Source organism: Anomaloglossus baeobatrachus, chromosome 3, assembly GCF_048569485.1.
Source record: "Anomaloglossus baeobatrachus isolate aAnoBae1 chromosome 3, aAnoBae1.hap1, whole genome shotgun sequence".
In the NCBI taxonomy this organism is placed as follows: Eukaryota; Metazoa; Chordata; class Amphibia; order Anura; family Aromobatidae; genus Anomaloglossus; species Anomaloglossus baeobatrachus.
In genome coordinates, this window is record NC_134355.1 from 485,770,691 (window position 1) to 485,794,082 (window position 23,392).

At 42.0% G+C, this 23,392-nt stretch overlaps 1 protein-coding gene across 7 annotated transcripts in view; it reads left to right on the forward strand.

Moving 5' to 3' along the window:
- Nucleotides 1–23,392, forward strand: part of TNIK (TRAF2 and NCK interacting kinase) — a 434,420-nt gene that overhangs the window by 253,045 nt on the left and 157,983 nt on the right. For all 7 annotated transcript variants that reach the window (XM_075340626.1, XM_075340619.1, XM_075340622.1 and 4 more), the window contains exons 6-7: nt 14,770–14,860; nt 17,250–17,380. In XM_075340626.1, coding sequence (XP_075196741.1) covers nt 14,770–14,860; nt 17,250–17,380 — 222 coding nt within the window. The remainder of the gene's footprint in view (nt 1–14,769; nt 14,861–17,249; nt 17,381–23,392) is intronic.

Here is a 23,392-nt window from a genome sequence, read left to right on the forward strand (position 1 = left end):
ACGTTCAACTCATGAAAAATGGGAGCAAAAACCAGTGTTATGTTTACCTTTTTGTTCAGTGTATATGTGCATGTAGTGTGAGTGTGTTAATATACTCGTCTGCCGCCACTTTCTCCAGGATACAGCGCTGCAGTGTATATGTGCATGTAGTGTGAGTGTGTTCATATACTCGCCTGCCGCCACTTTCTCCAGGATACAGCGCTGCAGTGTATATGTGCATGTAGTGTGAGTGTGTTCATATACTCGCCTGCCGCCACTTTCTCCAGGATACAGCGCTGCAGTGTATATGTGCATGTAGTGTGAGTGTGTTAATATACTCGTCTGCCGCCACTTTCTCCAGGATACAGCGCTGCAGTGTATATGTGCATGTAGTGTGAGTGTGTTAATATACTCGCCTGCCGCCACTTTCTCCAGGATACAGCGCTGCAGTGTATATGTGCATGTAGTGTGAGTGTGTTCATATACTCGCCTGCCGCCACTTTCTCCAGGATACAGCGCTGCAGTGTATATGTGCATGTAGTGTGAGTGTGTTCATATACTCGCCTGCCGCCACTTTCTCCAGGATACAGCGCTGCAGTGTATATGTGCATGTAGTGTGAGTGTGTTAATATACTCGTCTGCCGCCACTTTCTCCAGGATACAGCGCTGCAGTGTATATGTGCATGTAGTGTGAGTGTGTTAATATACTCGCCTGCCGCCACTTTCTCCAGGATACAGCGCTGCAGTGTATATGTGCATGTAGTGTGAGTGTGTTCATATACTTGCCTGCCGCCACTTTCTTCAGGATACAGCGCTGCAGTGTATATGTGCATGTAGTGTGAGTGTGTTCATATACTTGCCTGCCGCCACTTTCTCCAGGATACAGCGCTGCAGTGTATATGTGCATGTAGTGTGAGTGTGTTAATATACTCGCCTGCCGCCACTTTCTCCAGGATACAGCGCTGCAGTGTATATGTGCATGTAGTGTGAGTGTGTTCATATACTTGCCTGCCGCCACTTTCTTCAGGATACAGCGCTGCAGTGTATATGTGCATGTAGTGTGAGTGTGTTCATATACTCGCCTGCCGCCACTTTCTCCAGGATACAGCGCTGCAGTGTATATGTGCATGTAGTGTGAGTGTGTTCATATACTCGCCTGCCGCCACTTTCTCCAGAATACAGCGCTGCAGTGTATGTGTATGTAGTGTGAGTGTGTTAATATACTCACCTGCCATCACTTTCTCCAGGATACAGCGCTGTTCTGCTCCTCTTCTCAGTGACATCACTGCTCTTCAGTCGGCTCACTCTATGCTCCATGTGTGAGCCGAAAGCCTCCTTTACAAGACAAGCCTATGGAACCTTGTTATGACGATCCTTAGACTTACACTGATAAAGCCACTTGCGAGTAACCGAGAGCACAGTGGGACCGGGAGAGTCTGCAGAGCGGTGAGGTCACTGAGAAAAAGAGCAGAACGACACTTGATCCCGGAGAAGGTGACTGTAGGGGAGTATATTAACACACTCGCACAACAATACTGTACATATACACCGATTTAATGAAAAATAAAACTTCATAGGAGGACTTACTTATTTAAGCGAACATCTGACAAAGTGCATTCACAGACAATACAGTGCCCCCATTTAAGGTAACTTTTTTTATATATCCTAACGAAGCATTGAAACTGGTTACAACAACCATCTTTGAGGGCGAGTACAGGCGCAGAGCTGGCAGGTACTGGTCTTGGTTTTGGGAACAAAATCCTGACAGATTTATTTTATCAACAGAATAGATTAAGATCCCTGAGAGCAAGAGGCATCTCCTTCATATGTGTTTCTGTTCACTGGTCGGCCACCTTAACATAGAAAAAGGGATCCAGATTCATGTCTTAATAAAAATATCTTCTTTATTGCGTCTCATTAAAAAGCATCTATAAGCACAATACAAAAAAAAGTAAAAAGTTGGATATACGATACGATATGATACGATACGATACACTTTATTGATCCTGTGGGAAATTATGCTATCAAACGTTTCAGAACAACATCCATTGCCAGTGACCATAATTAAGATGGTAACTTTGTAAGCTCACATGTAAGCTGACAAATTTGTTAGCCTCCTGCATAATCCTATCCCTTTCTCTGGCAGAGTGGGTACATGCCCAATTTGGCATTTCTGCAGTACGTGCGGATTAAATTTGATGCATATTTTAGGAGAGGTTCTGTGGTACAAATACGTGGCTGACATTGCCATGGATGTGGTGCAGATCTGCACAAGGATTTACCCCGTAGAGCTAATTTACATCTTTTCTACCATAATTCTTCTTGTTGACGTTTTCCTTCTCAGCTGTGTTAATTGCTTAGAAAATAACTCATTTAGTTGCTTTTGATGTGGGACATTAGGATTTAAAAAGAAGCTATCATCTGTAAATGACCCAATTTAAAAAATAAGATTTTTTTTTTTTATTAAAGGGAACCTGTCAGGTCCAATATGCACCCAGAACCACGAGCAGTTCTCTGAGATTAATCAGAGTTTGGTCTGAGTTTCCTCAGTTTTTCTTGGATAAGAATAAGTAAATAATAAGTTTTTCAGCCTTTTCCTCTAGCAGTCAATAAAAATAGACAGGACTCGGATGGCATCAGATTTTTCCACAGACCCATAGACTTGCACTGCTGATTTTGATCAACTTGGATCAGCACTGGACATGTTTTCATAATTTTGCACAGATCACTCTGTTCACCAAAAAATCTTCATATGAACAGATCCAAAGAATACAGTGCCTTGCGAAAGTATTCAGCCCCTTTGAAGTTTTCAACCTTTTCCCACATTTCAGGCTTCAAACATATAGATAAAAAAAAAATTATATTATGGTAACAAATCAACAAGTGGGACACAATTGTGAAGTTGAACGATATTTATTGCTTATTTTAAACTTTCTTAAAAAAATAATAAACTGAAAACTGGGGCGTGCAATATTATTCGGCCCCTTTAAGTTAATACTTTGTAGCCCCACCTTTTGCTCTGATTACAGCTGCAAGTCACTTGGGGTATGTCTCTATCAGTTTTGCACATCGAGAGACTGAAATTCTTGCCCATTCTTCCTTTGCAAACAGCTCGAGCTGAGTGAGGTTGGATGGAGAGCGTTTGTGAACAGCAGTTTTCAGCTTTTTCCACAGATTCTCGATTGGATTCAGGTCTGAACTCTGACTTGGGCATTCTAACACCTGGATACGTTTATTTGTGAACCATTCCATTGTAGATTTTGCTTTATGTTTGGGATCATTGTCTTGTTGGAAGACAAATCTCCGTCCCAGTCTCAGGCCTTTTGCAGACTCCAACAACAGATTTTCTTCAAGAATGGTCCTGTATTTGGTTCAATCCATCTTCCCATCAATTTTAACCATCTTCCCTGTCCCTGCTGAAGAAAAGCGGGCCCAAACCATGATGCTGCCACCACCATGTTTGACAGTGGGGATGGTGTGTTCAGGGTGATGAGCTGTGTTGCATTTACGTCAAACATATTGTTTGGCATTGTGCCAAAATAGTTCAATTTTGGTTTCATCTGACCAGAGCACCTTCTTCCACATGTTTGCTGTGTCTCCCAGGTGGCTTGTGGCAAACTTTAAACACTTTTTATGGATATCTTTGAGAAATGGCTTTCTTCTTGCCACTCTTATATAAAGGCAGATTTGTGCAGTGTATGACTGATTGTTGTCTTATGGACAGACTCTCCCACCTCAGCTGTAGATCTCTGCAGTTCATCCAGAGTGATCATGGGCCTCTTGGCTGCATCTCTGATCAGTCCTCTCCTTGTTTGAGATGAAATTTTTGAGGAACGGCCGGGTCTTGGTAGATTTGCAGTGGTATGATACTCCTTCCATTTCAATATGATGGCTTGCACAGTCCTTCTTGCGATGTTTAAAGTTTTGGAAATCTTTTTGTAACCAAATCCAGCTTTAAACTTCTCCACAACAGTATCACAGACCTGCCTGTTGTGTTTCTTGGTCTTCATGATGCTATCTGCGCTTTAAACAGAACACTTAGACTGTCACAGAGCAGGTGCATTTATACAGAGACTTCATTACACACAGGGGATTATATTTATCATCATCAGTCATTTAGGACAACATTGGATCATTCAGAGATCCTCAATGAACTTCTGGAGTGAGTTTGCTGCACTGAAAGTAAAGGGGCCAAATAATATTGCACGCCCCAATTTTTAGTTCATTCTTTTTTACAAATGTTTAAAATAAGCAATAAATTTCATTATACTTCACAATTGTATCCCACTTGTTGATTCTTCACAATAACATTAAAATTTTTATCTTTATGTTTGAAGCCTGAAATGTGGGAAAAGGTTGAAAAATTCAAGGGGGCCGAATACTTTCGCAAGGCACTGTATATTAACACTAGAATTACTGGACTCGTGACACCTATATAGAAATACATGGTGCAAAGTAGTCAAAATGACTACCTCAGTAGTTCTAGTGTTAAGCAAGCGTACTTTTCTGTGAAAAACACTCGTACGAGAAGAACGGATGTTTGAATGAGGCCTAAACGATTTCTCAGATGTGATTTGCAGTTGCTTAGAAGTGCATGATTAGGGAGGTATTCTTTCTTCTCCAGGTCTGTACAATTTCCTAATGCATTGGGCTACGCGCCCACGATCAGAAAGACACTGCGTTCTAAACGTATTGTCATTCCTATTACAGAGGCGCTAGAGTTCTCCATGGGAGAAAGCAGTGTCCATATCCACAATCGGGGTTCTGGGCACAGAGGATTTTCGCTGTGTTCTGCCGCGTCTCCGCAATCATAAATTGACGTGCTGCGGCTCGGAGAAGCCGTGCTGCCTGTACGTTCACGGAGCGTCTAAAAGAACAGTGGGCATAGGCTGTCTATAAATCCCATCCACTGTGCTTGTATTGTACAAGGCAGCAAAAATATGCTGCGTCCAAAAGGCTGCTATTCCTGTTTGTGGGAACGTACCCTTACTCCTCTCATCTTTGGGGTGCTGATACTTGTGAGAATACTCTCTGGCTGTGCACTATACAGTTGTAGCATGGAGCTGATAGTGTCTCTTTTTATAATGTTGAAACTGCAGTGTACGCAATTAATATGAACAATCATCATATTCACAGACAGAACATTGTACCACACACACAGTTTACTGTGGATGACCGAGTGATTAATATTCATGGATGTTTGGAAGTGGCACTGTGGGCATTCACTCTAATAAATGAGCAACTTGTTGGAGAAAATGACTAGTAGCGAGTCAGCTTATGATGGGGCTCTAGTACAAGTCAGCATCAGGATATGTAGGTCTATCTGCATAAAGGCCTTTTCATAATGTACTGCTAAAATGGTCTCATTGTGTCGGAGACTCATAAATTCTGGTAAAAGACACAATAAAGCAATAGTAATAACAAGAAACACGGTCTGCAGATCCTAAAGCAGTGTGCGATCACCCAAATTATAGCTTCCAAATCATTTTATATGAAGTGAACATTTTAACGCAGTAAAAGAAATGCAAGTGCCCAGGGTACAATACAGTCTGTATCCATTCCACAGTCTTAAGATCTCCCGAGCTTTATGTAGTGCAGAAGCAGATGGGCGAGCCAAGCGCTGCATCTGCAATACCAGGACATGGTGTCACTAGATATAACGAAAGAACAAACGCTATAAGAAAAAGTTAGATTCAGTGAGTAATTGACTAAGATGAAAATAGGAGACCTGTACATAATGGTAAAGCAGGAGTCTAGCATGTATGCCTTCATATAGAAAGATTCCTTTATTCCAAAGTACACATTAGGCTGATTTCACACTACGTTTTTCTAACATCCGTCATGAACATTTTTTTAACGCAAAAGCGGATCCAGTGCAAATGCGTTTTCATTTCAATGCATTTGCAATGGACTCGCGTTAACATGCGTTATAGTGAGGATCCAGCGACTTGCAGTTTTTTAACATTTTTCAAAAACGCTACTTGTAGCGTTTTTGAGCTGCGTCCAAATACTGCAAATTGCTGGATCCTGACTATACTGCACGCAAACACATGTGAACGCTGGCATGCTGATAGACAGGATTCTGCTTGCTCTACTGAGCATGCCCAGAAACCAGCCTCGGGTGATCAGTCCCTCTCTCCCCCTACCTCTCTGTCTCTCCCCACCTCCCTTTCTCCCCTCTCTCCATCTCCCCCGACTGAGAGCTGCAGATACTTGTAACCAAGATAAATATCGGGTAACCAAGGAAAGCGCTTCTCTTAGTTACCCGATGTTTACATTGGTTACGTATGCAGGGAGTCCGGCTCCAGACGCTTGTAACAAAGATAAATATCGGGTATCCAAGCAAGTTACCCGATGTTTACCTTGGTTACGAGCCGGCTCCTAGTCTATCACGTTCAGTTCCACTGACTCCCGATCACATGACTCCAATACCCGCCCATAAACTTAAAGTGACAGGATCCTGCAAAATAACACATGCGTTTGCATGCGTTTTTTTGCTGTAAAAGCAGGATCTGCTTTTACAGCAAAAAAACGTTCATGACGCATGTTAAAAAAAACGTAGTATGAAAGCAGCCTTAGACAAAAACCATACAAATTCACAGTTTAAGAATTAAAAACAGGCTAGTATTCGCATAATATCTTTTTCATAACAGCTTATTCATAACACAATGAATAAGGTGTAATGCCAAAACTAGTCTGCATTTAATTATGTATTTTTTTTAAGCTGTGATTTTCTATGGTTTGTATTTGCCTAATGTGTACTTTGGAAAAAAGGAATCTTTTTATATGAAGACCTACACGCTGCTCTCCTGCTTTATCTGCCTATCCTTGCTGCACTGTAAGCTCCATGCGTGATGCCAACAGAGAGCGAGCTGACAAATCTTGTTTCTACCAGTACATCATGGTATAATACATAATATGAAAATAGGAGACCTGTAGGGACAGTAGGAATGATTAAAGTAGTATATGTCATAAAATAAAATGTAAGATACTAATAGTGTACAGCAACTGTGCACTACTGTTGGACAACATGGGGAGAGGAAACAAGCTGCTGCAAAACTCCCATAGCGTTGGCTTATTTCTCACGTGGACAGAGTATATAAACCATGTTCAAAGCAAATATGGTTACTTATTTTTTCCCCTGAAGTCTAATATCAGGGGAAAGTTATGGTACTTCCATATGTGCAAGGGATAGTTGGGTTTTCTCAAGTTTTAATGTATATGTAACACTTAATGGTCCGTGGGGAAGATCAAGAACTTAGAGTAAAAATCAGGAATTTCGGGTAATGAGCTAGGAAGCTTGGCTTTATTGACAAACTGTGCATGCCTAAGATGGTAGCAGTGACAGTGACTCGGATTGCCACGGAGGAGTGCCACATTTACCATTCAAAAATATTGCTTTTCATTGGTGTAATATGGGGCCTTAAGGGCGGCTTTGCACACTACGACATCGCAGGTGTGATGTCGGTGGGGTCAAATCGAAAGTGACGCACATCCGGCGTCACTTGCGATGTCGTAGTGTGTAAATCCTAGATGATACGATGAACGAGTGCAAAAGCGTCGTTATCGTATCATCGCTGCAGCCTCCGACATTTCCATAATGCCGGTGCAGCGACAGGTACGATGTTGTTCCTCGCTCCTGCGGCAGCACACATCGCTGTGTATGAAGCCGCAGGAGCGAGGAACATCACCTTACCTGCCGCCGGCTGCAATGAGAAGGACGGAGGTGGGCGGGATGTTTACATCCTGCTCATCTCCGCCCCTCCACTTCAATTGGCCGCCTGCCGTGTGACGCCGCACGACCCGCCCCCTTAGGAAGGAGGCGGGTCGCCGGCCAGAGGGACGACGCACGGCAGGTATTTGCGTGTGAAACTGCCGTAGCGATAATAATCGCTACGGCAGCTTTCACTATATATCGAACGTGCGACGGGGGCGGGACTATCGCTGCAGCATCGGTAACACATTGTTACCGATGTCGCAGCGTGCAAAGCCCGCCTAAGACCAGCCCTACATTTTTGCATGTGTGATATTTGCAAAGGTGGTGACGTCCCTTTTCCAAATTATGTTGTCCCCGCCCATGGGGCCATGCATTTGTGATTAGTAGAAGGTTTAGTCCAGGGTAATCCATGTCCCTCCAACTAGTCACCCACTGATGCCACAAGTGCAGCTTCAAAGTTGATTTTCCATTAATAGCACCACTAATCCAGACAAAAAGGCTCCACGGTGGTGGTTTAGAGGGCGAAGGATGCAGTACGGTTCCCTTTAATACATAGCTATAGCACATCTGAAGTGTAGTTCCTCTGAAAATCTAACTACTGCTTTTATAATGGTTAATATAGACCAGTGTTCCCAAACTCCAGTCCTCATGGCCCCCAACAGGTCGTGTTTTCAGGATTTCCTTGGTATTTAGAAGGGGATGGAATCATTATCACGGCATCACCTGTGCAAGGAAATCCGTAAAACCTGTTGGGGGGGCTGTGAGGACTGGCGTTTGGGAACCACGGTTCTAGAGACATTATTGAGACCGTCTCCCAATCATGAATGTATTTGTTTATAAACCAATCAACTGCTTTCATTACATTAGAAATAAAAGTATGCTTCTGTATAACAAAAAACCTTTCCAATATTTTATGAGCGGGACCAATTATGGCTTTGCTGGAACACAAAATGGGTCACCTGTACTAAAAATAACATTGTACCTGCTAGAACACTTGATTTATTATCAAAATTAGATCCTTAGAAAATATATTTCAGTTTGCAACTGAATAAAGGTTTCCGGCTAATTATAAAATGAACCATGTTAATATATCTCTTCCACGGCCTGATGTATTGCCTCCTGTATGTGGGCTGCACCACAAGCTGTGACGAGAGCGAACTGCACATTTCTGCAGAGAAATATTTGGTAACACCGCAGCGGTCATGATTCTTAATTAAGAAAAGCACAAACATTTCACAAAGGCCATAAACAATGTCAATTAATTAGAACAATAGAAGACATCAGACAGTTTTTACAATATTGTAATGAAGAATCAAGAGAGAAAAAAATTGAGCCAGTTACATTCACGCTGATTAAATGCTGTAGTTCTGTCATTTTTTTATGACTTAATCAGCGTCTACTACAGACAGTGCTTATAAGTATGTACTGCATCATGGAGCAGGTCCAATGCTCATCACTAACCAAAAACAAGAGAAAAAAGGAGATATATGTATACTGTATATGTAAAAAGTAAATAGGAAAACGTAAATATATATGTAAGTGATACACTTATACACGCATATAAACATCAGCCCTAATGAGGCCCAGATCAATTGGTAATAAAGCAGGCACCAAAGAACTGAGAAAATCCGATCATTGGGTCCAAAGTAAACGCCAAAGGAGTAATGTTAAAATATGCTTTAATGATACCAGGTAAGGAGAAAAATGTGAATATACAACAAAAAAGCGCACATCCTAAAATACATGAAAATGATTACAAGTCAATTGTAAATGAAGAGGGAGCAAAATAAAGTAAAACCTTATTTTTTGGTGGGAGGGGGGTACACGAGCAACAATAGACTATGAATCCAAACTCCCTGGTGAAGGCATGTAAAGATTTTTAGACATAGCACAGGTGGATATGCTAAATCGGTTAGTCAGGACTGGGAGGTTACATGTATTATGGGTGGTGATGTCAATAATTAAACTGGAGTAGATGAGTGGGGCCCACCCCAACGTGTGTTTCGGTGACACCTCCCTTACTGCAGTAGATCAGGAGATTTGGAGTTGCTCCCATAGATAGTGGAACCCACCTTGATGTGCGTTTTGGTGACACCTCAGTTACTGTAATATATTCCGGATTTGGAGTAGCCCCCATAGATGAGTGGCGCCCATTCTGACGCACATTTAGAAGACATCTTCTTCGTTGGAGTGGATGTTGCTAATCTATGGGAGCTACTCCAAGTCGGGTATATATTGCAGTACTCCAGTTTACTTATTGACTTAATGAAATCCCCTTCCCTAATACATGTAACCTGCTGACTATATGATTTAACGTATCCACACGCGTATGATATCGAATTGTCTTTACATGCCTTCATCTGGTAGTATCGATTCATGGCTAGTCTATTATTGCTGTTGTGCATAAAAACGTTATACTATATTTTGCTCCCTCTTCATTTACTATTGACTTTTCTTCATTTTTATGTATTTTAGGGTGGGCGTCCCCTTGTTGTATATCCACATTTTTCCCCTTATCTGGTGTCAATAAAGTATATTTTTTCATTACTCCTGTAGTGTTTACTATGGACCATATGATCGGATTTTCTGTCTTTTTTTGGGGGGTCTCATCACTACTTCATACAGGTAGCCACTAGCTATGAGCAACTCCTGCTCTTGTGGACTTTCCAGGACTCTTTCCTGTGCTACATGGATTGGACGCCCATTCATCTGAATATCTGGTATGCAACACTGGGAAATCTATGGCTGGGCAAAACTGCCCATGGTGTTACCGCAGATTGACTTTGGTCCCAGAAGCCAAACCAAGGCCATCAATGATTCCCAAGCTTGGGTTCATGACAAAATGGCAGTGTGGCTGTGAGACTGCCCCTTCTCACCTGATCATAAGGGAACTTCATTTTCTCCTGAATTTCCTATAAACCTATCTGTCCGGTTCTGCACATTTACAAGAATAGGGAGAGGCTGATAAGCATCTGCCAGACATTTCAAGGAGCATTTATCTCATGAGAAAAAAAAATGTGTTACAGGTTCATTTTATTATGCGGTTTATTTTTTTTGCTTAACAAAAATTAAATATTTGTCCTATTTTGTTACTTGTATAGAGTAGGCCTTCATATGCAGAATATTACTAACCGCATTTGACTCCGCTTTTCTGGCATAAATTCTCCAATGTGTTTTTTGCACATATAAATACGTGGCTAAAACACTTACGGTAACTTCTATAGTTATATCAGTTTATCTGGCTTTTCTAGTATATTTCCTTTCCAAAATTCTGTAGTATTTCATTATGTGGTCTAGATTGCTACAAAAAACGGCAACTAATGAAAGAAGATTATGCTCTGATTTTAAAGGCTGCCGTCCGGGTGTGCCGACTAATGGCTTTAGGCAAAATTTGAAATGTAATGAGAGCTAAACATAAGGGGCCTGATGGCACAGGACAACAAGAAAAACCTACAGTAAGAAAGTGCAAGGCCAAATACCAAAAGTAAAATAATATTTATTGAATCAAAAATTAAAAAGAAATGTACACACCTACATTGATAAACACAGCAATACAAAACTGGGGAGCAAAAACATTTTTTTTTATTTTTTTAAAAAGTCTATAAAAATAAGCTAAGATATGTCAAGTGACCATGTCAAAGACTCAATGTTATGGATGGATACTTCAGATACATACAAAAGAGAGAGACTCGGCATGATAAATATATAAATACAACATTCTCTAGTAAAGTGCAAAGAAGTGCATGGAAGGTATATTGGTTGAAATGCTTAAAAAGTACTGAAAAGTAAATATAAGGATAGACGTTTATTCATAGTAAGTGAGGGGAAAAAGGAAGGCAATAATGGTAAAGTGCACTGTGGTACATTTCTATAAACTTACCAGTCAGGAATACCAGATCCCATGTGTTTCGCTTGTAGCTTTGTCAAGGGGTGTTTGTATTATAGGGGAAATAATAGTGAGACTATATGCACGGTGGCTCAGTGGTTAGCACTGCAGTCTTGCAGCGCTGGGGTCCTGGGTTCAATTCCCACCAAGGACACCATCTGCAAGGATTTGTATGTTCTCCCCGTGTTTGCGTGGGTTTCCTCCGGATACTCCGGTTTCCTCCCACACTCCAAAAAACATACAGTTAGGGACCTTAGATTGTGAGCCCCAATAGGGACAGTGTTGCCAATGTATGTAAAGCGCTATGGAATTAATAGCACTATATAAATGAATAAAATATTATATCATAACTTTTATATTTATATATATATAATTGGTGTACCCTAGTAATCCTAGGGTCATATACGGTTGATTTGGGTCCCTTGCCGATCCTAAGAACAAAGGAACCAGTGTAATTTTTTCATTCCTTTTCATCTGCGCAGCAATGCATTCACTATTTACAGTACACTGTTGCAGTTGCCCTTGTGGCCAGTAGCACCACTCTGCTCAGAGTAATATAAAGGGTCCTCAGGCAGTCACTTTTGTAATTGGTATGGGCATAGTCCCAGATAGGGACAGACAACCATTGGTCCACATTTTTTCAGGTTGCACCCACAAACTTAACTGTATTTTATTGATATTTTATGTGATGTACCAACACTAAGTAGCAAGTATTTGTGACGTAGAAAGTAAATGATGCATGGATTTCTAAATATTTAAAAAATATGAATCTGAAAATTGTGACTTGCATTTGTATTCAGCCCCCCCTCGTCATTATTTTGTAGGACCACCTTTCTTCTTTGCAAAATAGCTCTAGCTCAGTGACATTGGATGGAGAGCATTTGTGAGCAGCAATATTCAAGCCTTGTCACAGATTCTCAATGGGATTTATGTCTGGACTGTGACTGGGCCATTTACAGCAATGAATATGCTTTAATCTAAACCATTTAATTGTAGCTCTGGCAGTATATTTAGGGTCATTGTCCTACTTCCCAGTCTCAAGTCTTTTGTAGCCTCTAACAGGTTTTCCTCCAGGATTGCCTGGCATTTTGCTCCATTCATTTTCCAATCAACACTGAACAGCTTCCTTGTCTCTTCTTAAGGAAAGCATCTTTATGGCATGATGCTGCCACCATGTTTGACAGTGGAGATGGTGTTTTCAGGGTGACATACAACGTTTGATTTCCACCACACATAACGTTTTGCATATAGCCCAAAATGTCCTACTTTGGTCTCATCTGACCGAATCACCTTCTTCCACATACTAGGGGTGCCCCCTACATGTTGTTTTTTTTTTTTTTTGCAAACTACAAACGGGACTTCTTATGGCTGTCTTTTTGCCATTTTCACTTTAAATCCAGACTTGTGGAGTATACAACTAATAGTTGTCAACAGTTGTGAATAGATTCTCCCACCTGAGCCGTGGATCTCTGCAGCTCTTCCAGAGTGACCATGGGCTTCTTGGCTGCTACTTTATTAGTGCTCCCCTTGCTTGGGATGATAGTTTAACTGAACGGCCATGTCTTGGTATTTTTTCAATTGTGCCATACTCCTTCCATTTTTGGATGATGTATTGGTTCCATGTGAGAAGTTCAGAGCTATTTTTTTTATATACTCACAGCAGAATACAGGGCAACCAGTCCAGTTAGCCCAGGCCAACACATCCAATGCACAAACAGGATGCAGACAAACCTCTCAACATGATGGACACTTCACAGGTGCAAGGTAAATTGCACACTAGTGGCGCGCATAGGGCACTGTTCACACTTGTAAGCGCATGGTGTCCAGCCAGCAACCTATTACCACGCCCTTACTATTAGATTAGACGGGTTACTCGGACACTACTCACTGCAGCACCCAAGGGACAGAAACTCCACTATGCATGGCCGTATTAAGAGACCCAGCTGCACCCCGTATAAAAAAGGTGCAAAAAATATATTATATGAGGTATTAGTAAATTGGCCAATGTACATAAGCCTGCAACCCTCATTACGGATCACGAATCAAAATCCTCATCACGGACCTGCAAGCATGAGGATCCGTGATGAGGATTGCAGGCTTATGTACATTGGCCAATTTACTAACTAATACCTCATATATTTAATATATTTTTTGCACCTTTTTTATACGGGGTGCAGCCGGACCTCTTAATACGGCCGTGCATAGTGGAGTCTCTGTCCCTTGTGTGCTGCAGTGAGTAGTGTCCGAGTAACCCGCCTAATCTAATAGTAAGGGCGTGGTAATAGGTTGCTGGCTGGACACCATGCGCTTACGAGTGTGAACAGTGCCCTATGCGCGCCACTAGTGTGCAATTTACTTTGCACCTGTGAAGTGTCCATCATGTTGAGAGGTTTGTCTGTATCCTGTGGTGCAATAGATGTATTGGCCTGAGCTAACTGGACTGGTTGCCCTCTTTTCTGCTGTGAGTATATTATATTATATTACATTTTTGGGGGAGTTTTTATCTCCTCTTTTTGTTGCCATTTTTGCTATTTTTTTTATAACCTAACCCTATGTTACTCTTCTCCACAACTTTTATCCCTGACCTGTCTGGTGTGTTCCTTGGTTTTTATAATGCTGTTTGATCCCTAATGTTCTCACACAAACCTCTGATTCTTTCACAGAACAGCTGTCGTTATACTGAGAATAAATTACACAGGTGAACTCAATTTCCTAATTTGACTTCTGGAGGTTGATTTCTCTTTTGGGATTTTATTTAGGACTATCAGAAAACCATGTATCATTTCCTTTACCCTTCACAAATACCTAATGTTGGTATATCACAAATAAACTCAATAAAATGCGTTCCAGTTTGTGGGTGTAATGTGAAAAAATGAGGTTTACAGGGTATGAATACTTTTTCAAGGCACTGCAGATATAATTTTTTACGTATGTAAATATAATTGATTGTGAGCCCCAATGGGGACAGTGTTGCTGATGTATGTAAAGCGCTGTGGAATTAATGGCGCTATATAAGTGAATAAATATTATTTTAAATTGCCGTTTTCATAGAGAGAAAAAGCGCCATTATAGGTACGTCCTGAGTCCAGACTTCACTTTTCCAGGTGACGGATGCATTGCTGCGTTAATTCATTCTCTTACCTTGAGATACAAATTACAATCTACTTTTCCTCATCAATCTCTCCAGGGCCTGAGTCATCTGCACCAGCACAAGGTGATTCATCGAGATATTAAGGGGCAGAATGTCTTGCTGACAGAAAATGCTGAAGTTAAACTAGGTAAGGGAAGATGTGAATTGGAATGAGCTCAAAAAACATGTTTCCTGCTCAATTGTATTTTTCTATCTTGTCACCAAGATGCAATGTAAATGAAATAACACTGTTTACTGCGGGAAGAAACCCTTACTGATCATGTCACCGTGTCATTGACTATCACTTGTTACATGATTGTAATAAACAGACTGCTACTTTATGAATCAAGCAACTATACAGTTGACTGCGCACAGGAATCATACTGATGTACATGGGAAAAGGCTGATCCAACTATTCTAAATTCTGATCGTAGCTTTAAATCTGTGGGATATCCCCAGGGTATGTTTGATAGATGTGGGGTTCATGCGCAGAGCTGCAAGCAGATGCAGAATAGGTGTCTTAAAGGGAATTTGCCACCAGGTTTTTGCTTCTGAGAGCATCATAATGTAGAGACGGAGACCCCGATTCCAGCGATGTGTCACTTACTGAGCTGTTTGATAAAATTAATGTTTTCTCTGCTGCAGATCTAGCAGTTATACAGAGCTCATGAATATGCTGGACTACCTGACAGCACGCAAAGTAGTCCTCTAATGATGATCTGATTAAACAGTGATTTGATCAAAATTACATTAGGCAGCCTAGTAAGTGACACATCACTGGAATCAGGATCTCTGCTCGTACATCATGCTGCTCTCAAATTAGGTGGCAAATACCTGGTGACAGATTCCCTTTAAGGTATGCAAATTGTCATCACTATGGTAGAATTGGAATCCTAATCTTTCTGTAATATGACATATGGCCTTCCTTTGCAATATGCAAGCCTGAACTCTCCATTTGTCTGGTAAATTAGAGCAGATCTGTCACCAAAGATTACAATAGAAACTGTTAATAATCGATCTATTAGTCCTAATGAGGCTGGTGTACTATCTTTTGAAAATTAATGTCAAAATGGCTGTATAATGCTTTCTAAAAGTTTCCCTCCTGATATTATATTAAGAATTTTGACAGTTAAGCTCTACTAGAATAAATAAAATCCTCATCTAAGGATAATATAAGGATTAATCAGCTATCCTGCCAAGTATTTCACAGTTAGTACACCTGTGTCATCAGGTCTTGGAGATCTATGTATATATGCCATTTTGGGAAATTTGGTGACAAATCAGCTTTACTGGACTGCTCTAAAATGCTAGGATAGTGTGTCTATACCAGAGTGAAAGCAATGTCAGTAGCAAAGAGTGTGGCTAGCTCAAAATTAATACTTATACCCTTTGTCGTGAAGCTCTAGTAATCTTGTTTCTTATGACAATTGATCCTACAATTAAAAGGGTGGTTCACCCATATTTTTTATTGTCTAGTTCGATATTATATTGAGCAACAATGTTTCTCTCAAATACCTTGTGTTGGCAATAGTGCCTGTGAGAGGTGCTATTGCGGACCGCTGTTCCCCGTTCCGGTGACGTCACGTCAAGTGCCGCACACATCACATCCCTGCGGCCAGCTGCAGTCTTCCTGACTCACTGAGCTGTGGGCGGTGTTTCACCGCTGTCATGGCACAGCGCGTCTCCTGCTTGCAGCGCTCTGCTGTGAGGGAGGAGGGAGCAGATGGGCTGGGACGAGCGGTGAAACACCCGCTCACAGCTCAGCCAGCCGCAGGGATTTGACGTGACGTCACCGGAGCGGGGAACAGCGGTCTGCAATAGCGCCTCTCACAGGCACTATTGCGAACACAAGGTATTTGAGAGAAACATTGTTTCTCAAAATAATATCGAAATAGACAATAAAAAATATGGGTGAACCACCCCTTTAAGGCTCAGACTTTTTACTTTTCCTGAATCTTGCATGTGGCGCCTCCTGTACCACTGTATATGATAAGTAGTGATGGGGGAATAGTAACTATTCATGTTTGGATTATTCGTAACAAATCCCAAAGTACTATTCCGGTCATGAGTACCGAACCTAATGCAGTTCAATGGGGAACCCGAGCATTATTCTTGTTGTGCCGAATACTGGAATAGTACTCGGTATTCGATAAGCATAATACGAATAGTACTATTCGCCCATCTCTAATAATAACATAATTACTAGTAACACCTTGGCACTAATTTTGCTGAGATGTAAATCGGGGACAGTTTTCTAAAATGTAGAGGATTACACATGGCAAATTAGTTGCACAATTGCTGGCCTCATTCATCTGAAGGAGACCTGCAGAAATGAATGAGTTTGTAGAGCAACCTCCTCCTGATGAATGGAGCTGATCTTTAGTCTCCGAAATGAATGAATAAACTTGTAATGACAGATGCCTTACTGTAATTGACAAGGACAACTCGTACAGGAATTAGTTAGCACTGCTTTCTCAATGTGCAGTTTGGAGTAACTTTTCTCCCCCCCCCCCCCCCCTCTCTTCATTTGACCACAGTGGATTTTGGTGTCAGTGCGCAGTTGGACAGGACAGTAGGAAGAAGAAATACTTTCATTGGTACTCCATATTGGATGGCTCCTGAAGTCATTGCCTGTGATGAAAACCCAGATGCTACTTATGACTTTAAGGTACATTGTGCACAAATATTCCAATGCTGTTACTAGTTACACTTCTTGTGGGTGTAAAATGTAAAAGGGTTTTCCCCACAAACAAAGTAAATTTTAATCAATAGTTCCACCATTGAATGTGATTAAAAAAAATGTTCCTGTGGTGAGATCTTATAAATGTGTCCCTGCTGTGTACTGTGTAATGGATGTGTCTGACTGTCCAGAGACATGATCTGAGCATCTCCTGGGCCGGGGAGGACACACAAGAGTATATGGACATTACAGTAAATAAATACAGAAATAATTCTTTCTTTGAGGTAAAACCTTTTATAAAAACAGGCAGGGAACTGTTTTACTTCACAAAGAGAATCGGCTGTGATCCCCTGCAGTGATGTCTGTATACTCTTTTGCCTTCTCCTCCCCAGGAGTTGTGGTTTGATCACACCATGTCCTTGTAAGGTCAATTGTCTCTTCAGGGAGGAAGTAGAAGAACTCCGGATCCCACCTATTGGAACTAGCAATCCTAAAAGTCAAAGTAACCCTTTAACAAGCCTTGTCATATGACTTAGGATTTATACCAGATCAGAACCTCAATTTGCAGACACTGTGTTTCGGGGTGATTGTCCCTCATCGGTGCAAAGTAAGATATCTGATCTGGCTTAATGAGAAGCTAAAACGAGGTGTAAGGGGAAAACTTCTCTCCTTGCGGAGAGTGACACACCAAACTAGTATTCCATTAGTGAGGAGACATTGCTGCAATGCTGCTCTGGAAGTAGACAAACTCTAGTGCCACCTAGTGAAAGTAGCAACCCTAAAAGTCAAAAGTGACCCTTCAATGAGCCTTGTCATATGACTTAGGATTTATGCCAGATCAGAACCTCAATTTGCAGACAATGTTTCATGATGTTTCCCCTCATCAGCGCAAAGTATGACTTTTAGGATTGCTACCTCCAATAGGTGGCAGTAGAGTTCATCTACTTCCTCACTGAAGAGACAATTTGCATATTTCCCAGAGGAGCATTGCGGCTTAAAGCTGCTTTACATGTGTCGATTTCTCGTGCAATCGCATTTGCGATCGCACCCACCCCCATCGTTTGTGTGGCACGGGCAATTTCTTGCCCGTGTCGCACAATGTTGTAACCCCCCGTCACACGTACTTACCTTCCAAACGACCTCGCTGTGGGCGGCGAACATCCACTTCCTGAAGGGAGAGGGATGTTCGGCGTTACAGCGACGTCACACAGCGGCCGGCCAATAGAAGAGGGGCGGAGATGAGCGGGACGCAAACATCCCGCCCACCTCCTTCCTTCAGCATTGCCAGCAGGACGCAGGTAAGCTGCAGTTCATCGTTCCCGGGGTGTCACACGGAGCGATGTGTGCTGCCTCGGAAACAATGAACAACCGGACGTTCGATTTTTTGAAAATGCGCGACGTGTCAACGATTAACGAGAAGGTGAGTATTTCTGCTCATTCATAGCTGTCACACGCTACGATATCACTAACGATGCTGGATGTGCGTCACTTACGACGTGACCCAGCCGACATCTCGTTAAATATATTGTAGAGTGTAAAGCCCCCTTTAGTCTCCTCACCACTGGCATGCTGATATGGTGTGTCAGTCTCCGCAGGGAGAATAGCTTTCCCTCTAAACCTTGTAAAGTCAGACATAGCCATTACACAGTACATAGGGGAACATATTTAAGATTATCTCAGCACAGGAACTTTTTTTTTTTTTTTTAACACATTCAATTGTGGAACTTTTTATTATTCCAAAATCTATTGACGGAACTGAACTTTAAAATTAACTTTTGTTCATGGAAAACCCCTTTTAAGATTTATGAAAATTTATTGAAATTACAAAATCCTCCTTCCTATAATTACAAAGGATGTCCACTACTTTAACATTGATGGCCTATCCTTAGAATAGGTAGGGCGGCACGGTGGCTCAGTGGTTAGCACTGCAGTCTTGCAGCTCTGGGGTCCTGGGTTGAAATCCCACCAAGGACACCATCTGCAAGGAGTTTGTATGTTCTCCCCGTGTTTGCGTGGGTTTCCTCTAGGTACTCCGGTTTCCTCCCACACGCCAAAGACATACAGATAGGGACTATAGATTGTGAGCCCCAATGGGGACATTGTTGCCAATGTATGTAAAGTGCTGTGGAATTAATAGCGCTATATAAATGAATAAAATTATTATTATTATTATTATCATTGTCTGATCGGCCGGGGTTTGACACCACCACACTGTCTTCGGTCAGCTGTTCTCTGTACTCTTGGCAGCAACAGGGGCCGAAAGTGCTCAGTTCTGTGGCTTTCCCGTCAACAGATAGCGGCAGTGTCCGGGTACTGCACATCCGCCTCCTATTGATTCGAATGGGAAGTGGATGTGCAGTACCCAGCCGCAGCCACTATCAGAACATGAAACTGCTTTGTAACTGAGCACCTCCGGCTACCTTCTACCTCCAGCGGCACCGAGGACATCTGATCGAAGGGGTGCCAGGTGTCACTTCTCGTCTGATCAGACATTGATGAGGTCATTCTGTTCTGAGGATAGGCCATCAATAGTAAAGTAGTAGACCACCTCTTTAATTACAAGTGTTCTAATGCTGTCATCTTGCAGTCTTAATACAGTTTGCTCGTGCACACGCCTCTGTGTAATATATTTTCTTGGATAAATGAATCCGATTACTGGACATTCTGGGCAAACTGAAGCTACAGCAAATCCTCTTTTACGCTGTCCCAGTTCCAAAGCAAATGATGCAATCTTTCAGAAAAGCTTTGCTGATTTTGTGCTTGAAGTTATATTGCCATCGGCAAGTCTTATGCTGCTTTTTCTTACCGCTGTTTTGTAAACTATCCTGCTTTCTACATTTTGTTTTCTTTATGAAATCTTTGGGGCTTGTAGATTTTCTGATTTGACTTCTGTTCAAAAGCTTTGTGATGCCCTATTTGATCTGCTCAGACATATTGCAATTCTACTGTTAATTTTAAACCTAATAGAAGCTTAAAAACTTGTAAAAATTCTTAATCCTTTTGATATGACGGTCAACTGTCTACCTATTAGTTTTAGAGATAGATATATATATATATATATAATATATCTATATCTATATCTATATCTATATATATATAATATATATATATATATATATATATATATATATATATATATATATATCTATATATATATATATATAATATACTATATAAAGCTCAGTGTGTGTATGTGTGTATGTCCACTAAAGGAATCCGCACCGTCGCATTTACAATTATGACATTTTGCATAGACGCCCCATGTGACCCAGGGAACGTCATAGATTATGTTTTGACGGGAAAATTTAACCCCGCGCTTCAGTTATTCACCAAAATCCTACCTCCATTTAACTGAATGGAGGTGGGAGCTACTGGCTATTAATAGCAACTGTCAGTGGTTACTATAGTAACACAATAAACTGTTAGTATAAGAAGCTTATGTATGTGGTAATATGATGTCAGTGGTGAGACGGATAGAGAGACAGACAGAGACACAAACAGACAGACGTGGAAAGAGGCAGCCGTGGAAGGGAGTCGGCCAAAGAGACAGACACACACAGAGACCGAGACATAGAACTAGACAGAGAAAGAAAGACAGAGAAAGAAAGACAGAGAAAGAAAGACACACACAGACAGTTACTATCCCGAGTAATAGTAACGCCCGGGTACTACAGCTAGTATGTATGTATGTAAGTAAATGTATGTGTGTATGTATGTATATGTATATATGTATATATATATATATATATATATATATATATATATGTATATATATATATGTATTCATAAGCAAAAAAATACACTGTTCATTAAAGATACCTGGATAACACATTAGGGGTTGTGCTCACTATGTACTGATCGGTGATTCTTCTATGACTGAAGCCCAAGGCTGCCGGGCGGCTTTAGTGTGCTGTTAAGGGTGGGGTCAAATTAGCGTATGGCATCCGATGTGAGTGCATGGAATGTGATATGTTAATGACACTCGGCTCAGGCTCTGATGCAAGCGTAAGCCGAGTATCATGCGACTGTGACCCGATCGGGTCACAGCTGCGGAGGAGGGGGTGGGCGCTGCGGAGGAGAGGGGGGTGGGTTAATCCCCTCCATCTCCTCCATTGTCAGCTGATGGGATTATTGCACTGCACTTGAATGGCGTCCAAGTGCAGTCTGATGTTTTTCTCGCACCCGTAGACTTGTATGGGTGTGAGTCATCGCTCAGGGCAGAGGAAAGTGCACCTACGCAGGACCTCAATGTCGGCTAGTGTAGAATGCGTCATACACACACACTAGCTTCAGAAGAAGGACAAAGTTGGCCAAAAGAGGAGGCACTGGACCCCGAGAACAGAGACTCCCATCCGACCAGTCTGCTCCGCACCGACCATTAGGTAAGTATTTTGAACATCCGGTGACAGGTTCCCTTTAAGGCCCTGTGCGCACTTACCGTTTTTTCCCGCGGATTTCCTGCGGTTTTGCTGCATGTTTCACTGCAGAAAATGTTCATAACATCTCTGCAGTGAATCACCAGCAAAACCTATGGAAAAAAAAATGCTGTGCGCACTATGCGGAATTTGACAGCTGCATGTTTTGCTGCGGGATTCCCGCAGCAAAAACAATTGCATGTCACTTCTTTTCCGCACGTCGCTGCGGGATTTCACTCCATTGACTGCAATGTAATCGTGAAATCCCGCAGGGAATAACGCAGGCAGCAAATTCTGTGCGGTTCACTGCGTTTTCCTGCGTTATTCCCTGCGGTATTTCGCAGTTTACCTGCGGTAATGTACATTGCTTGCCTGCGGTTTGCAGGGAAGTGATGTCATTATGACAGGAAGAGGAAGCGGAGCAGAGAGTAAACACACATCACAGACACAAACATAGAATACACACATATCGCACTCACACACAGACATATAGAATACACATAGAAATCAAACAGACATAGAAAAAAAAACACGTGGGCTCCGCTGTATTTTTACCTTCCAGCCGAGGTAAGCACACAGCGGCGGCCCGGTATTCTCAGGCTGGGGAGGGCGAGGGGCAGGATTAATGTCCCCCGCAGCCGAGAATATCAGCCACAGCTGCCCCAGGACTGTCGCATGCATTATGCGGCAGTATCTGAGTGTCCCCAGCTCTTCTAGATGCTGTGATGCGGTGGCGATCCAGGTAATAAGGAGTTAATGGCGGCGGATCGCCGCCACTAAGTCCAGGCTTAATCATGGCAGCGTCTATGTGACAGCTGACATGATCAACCCGTAAGTAAAGTGAAAAAACACACACCAAAAATCCTTTATTTTAAATAAAACACAAAAAAGCTCCTGGTTCACCTGTTTATTAACCCCCCGAAACACACTGCTCTGGCGTAATCCACAGGTCCGGCGTAATCCACGTCCTGCGATGCTTGAATTCAGCTGCGGCGACTGACACAGCTGAATGCAGCCTCTCAGCGAGACAGCAGAGGTAACCACAGGGCATTTCCCACGGCCGGTAATGTGAACTCACTACCGACTGTGAGAAATGCAGCGTGTGCTCACAGGGACTCTATCTATCCCTCTATCTAACTATCTATCTATCTATCTATCTATTCTTCTATCTATCTATTTATCTATCTGCTATCTAAGGAAATTACTTTTTTTTTTTTTTTCAATGTGCTTTATTGCATTGAATGCATTAAAGCACATGTACCAACCCGCACGCGGCAATACCGTGAACAATACCGCGGTAAAGCCGCAGCAAACCGCATGCGGTTTTCGGGTGCGGTTTGCCGCGGTTTTTTACCGCGGGTGCGGTAATCTTTCAGACCCTTCGGAATTTTCTTAAGAAAATTCCGTTATCCAGTGCGCACAGGGCCTAAAGGGTTATTCTCATCTCAAGGATATATCACAATTAGAAATATAGTTCTCGTGATATAGTCTTACCTCATGTACAGGCATTTTAGCTTGGGTATCCTTGATTACGACCATGAGCAACTAACTGACTGTCACTGTGAGTGGACGTAACCATGGATAC